Source organism: Chiloscyllium punctatum, chromosome 5 (genome assembly GCF_047496795.1).
Source record: "Chiloscyllium punctatum isolate Juve2018m chromosome 5, sChiPun1.3, whole genome shotgun sequence".
NCBI classification, from domain to species: Eukaryota; Metazoa; Chordata; class Chondrichthyes; order Orectolobiformes; family Hemiscylliidae; genus Chiloscyllium; species Chiloscyllium punctatum.
The window spans coordinates 40,505,998-40,518,030 of NC_092743.1; the positions used below are offsets into that span (position 1 = coordinate 40,505,998).

The 12,033-nt window shown below is 40.8% G+C and overlaps 1 protein-coding gene across 1 annotated transcript in view; it reads right to left on the bottom strand.

Moving 5' to 3' along the window:
- Positions 1 to 12,033, bottom strand: part of LOC140477017 (KAT8 regulatory NSL complex subunit 1-like) — a 160,308-nt gene that overhangs the window by 4,658 nt on the left and 143,617 nt on the right. Inside the window, exons 10-12 of the mRNA XM_072570119.1 lie at positions 9,426 to 9,544; positions 2,614 to 2,674; positions 2,390 to 2,502 (exon numbers count right to left, since the gene is read on the bottom strand). Coding sequence (XP_072426220.1) covers positions 2,390 to 2,502; positions 2,614 to 2,674; positions 9,426 to 9,544 — 293 coding nt within the window. The remainder of the gene's footprint in view (positions 1 to 2,389; positions 2,503 to 2,613; positions 2,675 to 9,425; positions 9,545 to 12,033) is intronic.

Here is a 12,033-nt window from a genome sequence, read left to right on the forward strand (position 1 = left end):
GTCTTGTAAAAGGGGAAATATCTTCCTTGCATCTATCCTGACAAGTCCCCAAATGATGTGATATGTTTCAACAAGATCACCTTTGACATTCTGAAACTTCAATGAGAATAGGCCTAACCTGAACTCCACCCTCCTCTCCGACCAAACAACTTCACCCCCACTTCCATCCACCTATTGCACTCTCAGCTACCTTCTCCCCAGCTCCACCCCCTCCCATTAATCTCTCCAGTCCCCGAGGCTCCCAGCCCCATTCCTGATGAAGGGCTTTTGCCCGAAACGTTGATTTTCCTGCTCCTCGGATGCTGCCTGACTGCTGCGCTTTTCCAACACCACTCTAATCTTGAGTCAAATCTCCAGCATCTGCAGTACCCACCTCTTCCTAGTTGATTTTAACCTCACCGTGAGTCCTCTTCCTACCTTGAAGAAGTTCTCCTCCTCTCTCTACAAGGATCTCAGTGAGTCTCTCTCTCACTGCGACCCCCAAGTCATTTCCTCTTCCCTGAAGCTCTTCAGCCATGTCCTGAAACAGACTGCAGCTTCCTCTCTGACCTATCATCTTCACCCCCACCTCCAGCCACCTATTGCACTGTCAGCTATGTTCTCCCAGGCCCACCTCCCTCCCATTTATCTCTCCACCCCTGAGGCTCCCAGCCCCACTCCTGATGAAGGGCTTTTACCTGAAACGTCGATTTTCCTGTTCCTCGGATGCAACCTGACCTACTGTGCTTTTCCTCCACCACCACTCTAATCTTGACTCTAATCTGCAGTAGCCACTTCTGCCTTAACTGAACACTGCTTCATGAGACAGCCTTTTTAATCCCAGGAATTAGTTACCAATGCAATTTATCTCTCCTTAAGTGAAGAGACCATAACTACACAGTGAAAGATGGTGTAGGAAGGTTATGTTGGAACTTTACAAAACTTTGGTTAGGCCACAGTTGGAATACTGTGTGCAGTTCTGGTCAGTGCACTACTTGATTATACTGGAGGGGCTGCAGAGGAGATTCACGAGGATGTTGCCTGGGTTAGAACATCTTAGCTATAAAGGAAGGCTGGGTAGGCTCTGGTTGTTTTCTTTCGAGCAGAAAGGGCGGAGGGGAACATAATTGAGGGGTTAAAGATTAAGAGGGGCATGGACAGGGTAGATAGAAAGTAGCTAGTTCCCTTAGTTGAAGAGTCAATAACATGGGATTGTAATTTTAAGGTGATGAGCAGGAAATTTACAGGGGATTTGAGGAAAATCATTTTCACCTCGAGGATGGGGAGAATCTGAAATTCACTGCCTAGGAGCGCAGTAGAGGCAGGAAACCTCACAACCTTTCACGCAGACTCAAGGATTCAAAGAGCCTCTTCTGTGCTGTCTATGACTATGAGTACTTCAGAGTCACTAAGACCCTGTGTAGCAGCAGCAATGCTTAGCCTATTTTTAAAATCCATTTCCTTTGCAATTAAGGTCACAATTCAACTTGCCTACCCAATCACATGCCTTTTTTTGTGATTCAGATACAGGAAACTCAGAACTTCCTTTACCATAGGCTTCTGCAGTACTTCTCTATTTAAATAACATACTGTATTTTTCTGTTCTTCCTGCCAAGTGAAAAGCTTACACTTCCTGTCTTATACTCCATCTGCCAATCCACTCATTTAAACTATCTATAATCCTTTACAGACTGCGTCTCTTATTCACAACTTGCTTTTCTACCCATTTTTGTCTCATCAGCAAATTCAGCTATCAATACTCTTTATCTAAGTCATCAACATAGAATGCAAATAATTGAGATTCCAGCAATGATCACTGTAACTCCACTAACTACTGTCAGCAAATCTGAAAATGAATTTTTCTACAATCAGACTCACTGTTTTCTGACAGCTAACTGTTTCAGGGTTAACAGTTTATTTTCCAAGAGCTTTAAACTGTGAAGTATGCTTTAGTGAGGTATTTCATCAGATGAGTTTTCGAAATTAAAAAAAAATCTGCTGATTCTCATTATCCAATTTGTTTCTTTTATCTCAATAAACTCTAATAAGCACAATTTCCCTTTCACAAAACCACACTGATACTTCTTGACTGTGTTATGATTTTCAAAATATCCTGTTATTATAGTCTTAAGGTATACTCAAGCACTGAGCCAAGACAGTTGTTGGGCAAATTAGCCTATAGAGTGCTGCTTTCTTTCTCCCTTCTTCTTGAATAGAGGTGTTATACTTTTTCTAATGTAATGGGATATTTGTAAACTCCAAGGAATTTTGAATGATCACAATCAATACACCCATCATGTTTTATTCACCCTGTGCTGCACATGATTAGCTCCGTTCCAACATGTTTCTTTACAATGGAACGCAAATAAATTTCTGAATTGTAAACAGGAATCTCCCACATCATGTTTACCTGCTTCCTCGTCTAGCCGAGCTGGTGGAAGACCACAAACACCATCTAGAACGTTCAATTTCCTCACATTTGGAATGGCGATTAAGAAAAGCTTCATCAGACATTTCTTCATACTATATATTCAAGAATAAAAAATTGAAAAGTTTAAAGGTTGACTGCAAAATAAAACATATTGAATAATTCTTCATGGGCTTGCAAAGAAATTCTGATATGTAACAAACTACCTGGTTTTCCTCTAACTTGCAATTCTGCAGCTTTGACTGTTCAACATCTACGATTCGCCAGCTGTCAAGAAGAAATAGAAACAATATAATTTTGAAAACTGTTCATACAAAAACAAATTGATCAAATAGAATAGAGGTGGCTAGGCAGGCAATGTGATGCAGCTGTAGTATGCGGGACTAGGTGGATACCAGTACAATCCATGGTAACTGAAATAAGTGCACAAAAGCCTGAATCCCGTCACCAAATCACCATTTATTTATACGTACATGGCCTCTGACCAGCCCTAGAATAAGAAGACTCTCTGAATCATCCGTTTGTATTTTTTTCTATTTTTCCCACGCTACCACTGAACAGCGGTGGAATTTCCTGTTTATATGTCAGCCAGGGTTCCCTGATTGACCCAGATTAACAACTTCAATCAAGGATCACATAGTCAATGAGATCCACCTGGCTCCAGTTCCAAACATTATAGTGACCATATCTGCAGCAGGTTTTAGCTGCTTGAAGAATTGGAATCTGAGCTTGGACACGATGACACAACAGGAAGGAGAGCATTACCTGTGTTCTAGGAGACAGTCATACCCTCTAGACTAATTACACCAATTTGGTCTGTGTTCAAGTTAGGTGGGTGTTACTGCAAGTGAAACAGTATGAGGATCCAGGATTTAATTTAGTGGGAGTTTCAGCCAGTGTCATTATCCAATCAATCCAAGGTTCTTGTTCCCAGTGTTGATGGCACAGAATGCAGAGAAGATTAGGTGAACTGATCAAAGCACCGAGATACAGACTGCCATTTGAGATGGGCAAAACCGAAATATAGCAGAAATGGGGAATAGCATAGAGCTGGGGGACAGATACTGCTCTCTGCAGCAAACAGAGTCCCAAATGCTATGTGGCCCATCATGGGCCAAGATTAAGAACATCTGTTCTGGTCAGGAGAGGAACTGAGAGAGCGAGTGAAAGAGCAAGAGAGTGTGCGAGAGAGAGAGAGAGAGAGAGAGAGAGAGAAAGCATCCAAGTGTCATATTCCACGTAGCTACCAACAACAGAGGTAGGACTCGGACAGAGATTCTACTGAGGGATTACAAGCAGCTCGGGCTAATTTACAAAGCAGAACCACAAAGGTGATAATCTCAATAAACTACAAGCAAATTAACATAGGATAAATAAGGTTAGAACATGTCATGGGAGCAATGGATTCCAATTTGTAAGGAAATGACACCAGGACTAGGGAAAAAAGAGGGGGAGTTGCTCCATTGGGACAGCTTCGTCAGTGTCCTAAAGAAATGCATAACTATGGTTAGATAGGTGGGGAGAGGGACATTACAATCAGAAGTAGATTTAAAAAATCAAAAAGTTACAAGAGAGAACAGATGCAAGGTAGTGGAGAGGCAAATAATAATAAAGCGTGACAATTATCTCCCTCATGTTGTGTGGCATTGTCATCGTGCTAAATGTGACACACTGAAAACACATCTAGCAAGTCAAGACTGGACATCCACAAGATGCTGTGGGCCATCAGCAGTAGCAGAATTGCACTCCAGCACTATCTGTAACTTAATGGCCTGGCATATCCCACAAAGATTATCAAACTAGGGGATCAACCCTGATTCAACAGATAATGTAGGAGGGCATGCCAGGAGCAGCACCAGGCATACCTGAAAATGAAATGTCAATCTAGTGACACTAACAAACATGACGATTTGCGTACCAAACAGCAAGTGACAGACAGAGCAAAATGCTCCCATAATCAAAGGATCAGATCTAAGCTCTGCAGTTCTGTCACATTCAGTTGCGAATAGTTGTGGACAATTAGACAACTCGCTGCAGGAGAAGGCTCCACAAATATCCCCATCCTTAATGATGGGAAAGCCCAGCACGAGTGCAAAAGAGGAGGCTGAAGCTTTTGCAGCAACCTTCAGCCAGAAGTGCTGAGTCAATGACTCATCTCAGCCTCTTCCAGTGGTCCACAGCATTACAAATACCAGTCTTCAATTTGATTCGCTCCACATCATATCAAGAAACAATTAGAGACTGGATACTGCAAAGGCTGTGGGCCCTGACAACAGGCGGCAACAGTATTGAAGACTTGTACTCCAGAACTTGCCGCTTCGCAGCCAAGATCTACCAGTATAGGTGCAACACCCAACAATGTGGAAAATTGGCCAGAAATGTCCTGTACATAAAAAGCAGGACAAATCTAACCCAGCCCTATCACTGCCCTATCAGTCTATTCTTGAACATTAATAAAGTGATAGAAGGTGCCATCAAGCAGCACCTGCTCTGCCAGGACCACTCAGCTCCTGACCTCATTACAGCCTTCGTTCAAACATGGACAAAACAGCTAAATTCCAGAGGTGAGAGGAGAGTGACAGTCCTTCACATGAAGGCTGCATTCAACCAAGTTTGACATCAAAGAGCCCGAGTAAAATTGGAATCAACAGATATCAAACGGAGCACAAAGAAAGATGGCTATGGTTGTTGGAGGTCAGTCATCTCACAATCCAGGACATCTCTGCAGGAGTTCCTGAGGACAGTGGCCTTGGCTCATCCATTTTCAGCTGCTTCATTAATGACTTTCCTCCATCATAATGTTAGAAGTGGGGATATTTGTTGTGATTGCATGATGTTCAGTACCATATGCGACTCCTCAGATACTGAAGCACTGAATGTTCAAATACACGAAGATCTGGACAATATCCAGGTTGGGACTGACAAGTAGCAAGTAACATTTGCATCACACACATTCCAGGCAATGATCATCTCCAATACAAGGCAATCTAACCACCACCCCTTGACATTCAATGGTACTACCATCACCGAATCCCTGATTATCAATATCTGGGGATTATAGTTGACCAGAAACTCAATTGGGCAAAAGTGAGGACGGCAGATACTGGAAACCAGAGTATAGAGCAGAGTGGTGCTGGAAAAGCACAGCAGGTCAGGTAGCATCTGAGGAGCAGGAAAATCGACGTTTTGGGCAAAAGCCCTTCATCAGGAATAGAGGCAGGAAGCCTCCAGGGTGGAGAGATAAATGGGGCATACTGTGCTTTTCCAGCACCACTCTGACAGAAACTCAATTGGACTTGCCACATAAATACAGTGGCTACAAGAGGCTAGGAATACTATAACAAGTAACTCACCCCAAAGCCTGTCGAATTTGCACAAGGCACAAGTCAGAAGTGTGATGGAATATTCCCCATTTGTCTGGATCAGTACATATCCAACAACACTCAAAGGCTTGACACCATCCAGGATAAAACAGCTCACTTGACTGGCACTACATCCACAAGCATCCACTCCAACCCCACCGACACTAAGTAACATCAGTGTGCACTGCATAAATTCACCAAATATTCTCAAACAGCACCTCCCAAACCCACGATCAATTCCATCGAGAAGGACAAGGGCAACAGGTACATGGGAACACTACCACCTTCAAGTTGTCTTCCAAGCCACTCACCATCCTGACTTGGAAATAAATCACTGTTCCTTCACTGTCGCTGGGTCAAAATCCTGGAATTCTCTTCTTAATGGCATTGTAGGTCAGTCCACAGCAGGTGGACTGTAGTGGTTCAAGAAGGGAGCTCATGACCACCTTCTCAAAGGCAACCAGAGACAGACAACAAATTCTGCCGACAATGCCCTCATCTTACAAATGAATTTTAAAAATGTATAGAAAATATAAGCAAAACAGTGCAGCAGAAACTGGAAACAGAGTAAAAATGGTAAAAAGTCAAAGCTTAAGGCTCTTTATCTGAATGCATGCACCATTTGTCAGAAGACAGACGAGTTGCTGTTGCAAATAGAAACAAATGAAAATGACTTTCTCGGTATTACGGAGAAATAGTTGCTGACCAAGACTGGGAACTCATTATTCAAGGGCATCCGATGTTCCAGAAAAACAGGTAAAAAGGAAGATGTAGTAAGGTAGTTGTTATTAAAGAAGATAAGTAATAATATGAGGGCAACAGATCGTGACATGGAATTAGTTTCGGTGGAATAACAAACAACAAAAGAAAGTAGTCATAGTCTCACTGTCAGACAATCCAAGTCAGGAAATAATGGAGGCTTGTAAGAAGAGCACTACAATTGTCATGGGTAATCTGCATATTCATTAGACAAATCAGATAGGCAAGGGTAATATGGAAGATTAATTTGCAGAGTGTATTGGGATTGTTCCTTAGAGCAGTACATTGTAGAATCTACCCAGGAATAGGCTACTTTAGATTGAGTGATGTTTAATGAGGGAGGATTAAGGAGTGATCTTGTAGTTACAAATCCTCTAGTGAATAAAGATCACAACACGGTCAAATTTAAGAAGGGCAACGCAGTTTCCTAATTAGTGTCCTGGACTTAAATAAGGGCAATTACAAAGGAATGAAGAAAGAGTTGCTGAAAGTAGCCTGGGAAACTAGATTAAGGGGAAGATCAGGAGATGAGCCTTGGCAGACGTTTAAGCAAATATTTCATAATATTCAATAAAAAAATAATCTAATCAAAAAGAAGGATTTGACGAGAAGATAAAACACCTGTGGTTAACCAAGGTGGTCAAGGAGAGTACCCAAGCAAAAACTAAGGTGTACAAAGTGGCAAATATTCGTGGTTGGCCAGAAAATTGGGACTTCTTTTTTTTAGGAAACAGCAGCAGATGACTTAACAGATAAAATAAAGAAAACTGATTATGAAAGTAAATTGGTGAAAAAATTAAAAGAAAAGAATAGCAAGAGCTTCTTACTCGCAGATAAACAGATAGTAACTCAAATAAGAGCCTGGCCCTTTGGAGATGCGACTGGGAAACTGATATTAGAGAACAGGAAAATGGCAGTTAATTGAAATCAATACATAGCATCGTTGTTCACAATGGAGAACATTATAAGCATACCAAAGGTATCAGATAAGCAGAGTGCTAATGGGAGGAAAGACCTTTAACACACTCAGTCTCACAATAGTTAATGTACTTCATAAACTAATGGCAGATAAATCACCAGGACTTGATGGCCTTCGTCCAAGGACTTTAAAGGAACTAGCTGCAGAGACAGTGGAGGCATTGGTACAAATATTCTAGAACTCTGTGGATTACAGAAATGGAATGGAAAACCACAAATGTGATGCCCCTCTTCAAAAAGGGAGAAAAACATAAAAGGAACTACTGGACTGTTCGTCCAACACGTTTGTTTGGAAAATGTTCAAAAATTATTAAGGAAGAAATAACTGGTCATTTAGAAAAGCTTAACACAATCAAACAGAATCTATATAATTTTGTGAATGGGAAATTATACTTGACAAACTGACTAGTTCTTTGAGCTCATAACAAGCAGACTTAAGAACAAGCAATCCGAAGGAAAAATAATTAACTGGGACACAACCAATTTCAGTGAGATGAGACTGGACTTGTTCTAGGTAAATTGCAATCAAATTGGCAGCAAAACTGTCTTCAAACAGGACACAGCTCAGGTGCAGAAGGTGGTTACAGTGGTATTGTCACTGGACTAGTAATCCAGGGCACACACTAATGGTCTGCAGATATGGGTTGAATCCCACTATGGTAGATGGTGGAACTTTAATTTAATCTTTTAAAAATTGGAATGATCCACTGTCATAAAAAATGATGTAGTTCACTCATGCCCTTTAGGGAAGAGAAATCTGCCATACTTAACTGGTTTGGTCTAAATGCGACTCCAGACTAACAGCAAAGTAGTTGACTTGCAGTTGCACTCTGAAATGAACCAGCTGGTAACTCCATTCAAAGAAAATTAGACTCTCAGGGCAACTCCCTGCTGACTTTATCCAGAAATGGTGAAAGTGGTGTCCGCGACATTTTCTTCAAGGGATAAATCTATGAGTATGATCGTGTCAATGTTTTGACCAGTTTGAGGGACAACATTCAATTTAATAGAAGCCATCAGATGTCACTAAGGAGAGGACTTATTTGCATTGAGAGGACTGTTTTTACCATTGGTGCAGAGGTTGGTGCTGGGCAGCCAGCTGGGTTTATTCCTTTCTTTAGACTTTAAAATAGCCTTTCAAATGTATGAAAGCCATTACCGAGAGTAGTTATGAGTAAACCACACTGTGGCTCTGCACTCACATGTAGACCAGATTAGGCAAGGACGAAAGAATCGCCTTCTCCAAAGAAGTTAATGAACCAGATGAGTTTTTAGGGCATTTGACAATGGTTACATTGTCACCATTAGACTAGTTTTAAATTCTAGATTATTAGCGAATTCAAATTTCATCATTTCCCATAGTGAGGTTTAAACCCATGTCCCCAGAACATTAGCCTGGGCTCTGAATTACTAGCCCAATGACACTACCAGACTGCAACTGCTTCTATAGGGATGTAGAACTGAGAAATCAGGGCATGGATAGAAAATAAAATGTTAACGTTAAAATCATTACTTCCATTGAGTGTACCCTTCAGAATAGCTGATGGAGTGAACAGAAATGCTTTATTTACAGAACAAGCTGGACCTTTCTGCAAGCTGAGCCAATGTCGAAGAAAGGTAAATCTCGGGGCAATATTTGTTGCGTATGAGGTACAGCCTGAGTACCTATGAAGCTGGATAGACCTTTCGTTATAGAAATGGAAAGAAACCAGCAAGGGTGTAACTCAGGGAATGTTCGAATATTGCAACACAGAAAGAATCAATCTGGCTCATCAAGCCTCTGACATTGATTACTGCTGTCCAGCATACTCACTTTTAAACAACTATTTAAATACCTTGCAAAATAACTTTTAGACTCTGCATCGACAGAATGCATTGTTACATTTGTTTAAAATCTCACTGACACTATCTTGTGTTACCTTGGTGTCAGGATCTCCTTGTACTGAAGTTTCTCCACTCGAGCTGCAGCAGCCATGGACATGGGAATCACAATGTTGTTTATGTCAAATGAACTTTCCCCTCTTCTCTTTCGTGCAGACTGTAAGAGTAAGCAAGAACAAAAATGATAAACCTCAATATTCTGTTCATTTAGACGGTAATAATTTTTAATGTTGTAAACCTGAAACAAAAACAGAGTTCTTTCTCTGATGAGGCCACCAGATGGAGTTCTGATAGCTATTTGAAGCAGGAAGGAAGTACAGGAGATAACATATCCCAAAAGGCTCAACAGGCACGGGAGTACCATTGCTGCTCTTTGATGAAAGTACAAAGCATGTATTCACATGTTCACTGATGACAGACATCTATTTCTCAAACCCACTTCTCTCGGCTCATCCACTGTTGCTAAATTAACAGGCTGCCTATCCAACATCCAGTATCTAGTAATTTCAATAATGGAAAACCTGAATCTTCAATTCTAATATTCATGCTCTCAGAAAGAAATCCTATTCCCATCTCCATTGCACCCAACTCACTCGTCACAATCCTTAATCTTTTTGAACTCTCAAACATCCATGTTCATGCAATTCTGGCCTCTTCAGCATCCCTAAACATAACTGCGATATGGTTGCCATCACAGGGACATGTTAAGGAAGGAATACAACTGGCAACTCAACATTGTGGATAGGATGGAATCTTCAGGCAAGACAGAGGAGTGTGTCGAAGAATGATATCTTGGAAGGTGGTCAAAAGAGGATTTTTGGGTACAGCTTAGAAATAAGAAGGGGGCAGTCACACTATTATGAGTGTATTACAGGGCCACAAACAGTCAGCGGGCAATTGAAAAGCAGATATGTAGTCAATTCACTGAGGTGTGCAAAAATAAAAGTGTTTTTGCATTAAGTGATTTCAACTTCCCCAACATAAACTGGGATAATCATAGTATAAAAGGTTGAGAGGAAGTAGATTTCTTGAAATCTATACAGTAAAGCGTTTTGAGTCAACATGTAGAAGGCCCTACAAGAGGTGGTACAATGTTGGACTTGATTTCTGAGAACAAAGACAGACTAATGTTCAAGGTGGAAGTGGGGAAGCACTTCAATGATAGTGACCATTTCACCATAAGTTAGAAGTTTGTTATGGAAAAGAAAAAACAATGGTTTGCAAGAACGAACTTTGGATTGGGGAAGGCAAATTTTATTGAAATAAGGCAGGATTTGGCTGAAGCAGACTGGGAGCAGCTACTTTCTCTTCCTGAGCAAAATATTTAAAACGTTAACATGTAACCTCTAAACTGAAATACAGAACTTTCGATGTTTACGGATAAACAAAATGAGTATTAAAATAAAACGTATTTTATAAGGTCTCTAGTCCTGCCACATCCTATCACGAATGATGGTGGACAATTAAACAATTAAGAGGTGAAGGGTTCACAAGTATCATAATTCTCAATGATGGGGGAGCACAGCAACAAACTGCAAAAGTTAAGTCTGAAGTTTTTGTAGCATTTTCACACAGAAGCACTGACTGCATGATCCATCTCAGCCTCCTCCTGTGGTCTCTAGCATTATATGTTACGTCTTAAACCAATTCAATTCACAACTTGTGATATCAAGGAACAGTTTAAGACATTGGGCAACCACAATAAGCCCTGGCTATATCGTACAGAATAATACCAAAGACCTGTGCTCCAGAGTATCCTTGCCCTTAGCCAGCTGTTCCAGTATAGCTGCAAAACTGGTATGTACCTAACAATGTGGAAAATTGTCCATGAATATCCTGTGTATATAAATAAAACAAATCCAACATAGCCAATTATCACCCTATCAGTCTCTAGTATCAGCAAAGTGATGGAAATGTTGGAAATTGGGGACCCTTTAAACTGAAGTTTTCTAGCATTTCCTATGTATTTTCAGACTTCATCTAACTCCTCTTAAAGTCTATCTCCTTTCCCCAAGCATATATAATTCGTAAGCAACATAAACGTAAAGTGATAATAATGATCAATGAGGCCACTAGGTTTCATAAAATCAGTTCAAATAACTACACTGCATAGCATTATCAACGCAGTGTTCAGGAAAATAGTTTTGCTCCCAAAAAGGACGAAAACTAACCTTCAAAGGAAGGTGGTTAATTAGGGAACAGTTATTCTCGAGGATTCAAGTCAGTTTAAATATACAATGTTAACAAATGCTCAACGTTAGAGGGCAATACTCATTCGGCAGCAGTGCTTGCAAGGCAGCTGTTTTCTTCAGATGAAAGATGGACCAAATGAGGAGAGGAAGACCCAAGGGATATATCCTGTGCCTACTATTCTGTTTGTTCATTTTAGTTTATTTTTAAAATTTATATTCTAAGCTCGGTAGTCAGTGGGGAAGCCCAGCACACTCATGAAAAGATAAGGCTGAAACATTTGCAACAATCTTCAGTTAGAAGTGCAAAGTTGATGATCCGTTTTGGATTCCTCCAGAGGTCCCCAGCATTACAGATGCCAGTCTTCAGACAAGAAATGGTTGGAAGCATTGGATACTGCAAAGGCTTAGGTCCTGAAAACATTCCAACAGTATTGAAGACTTGTGCTACAGAACT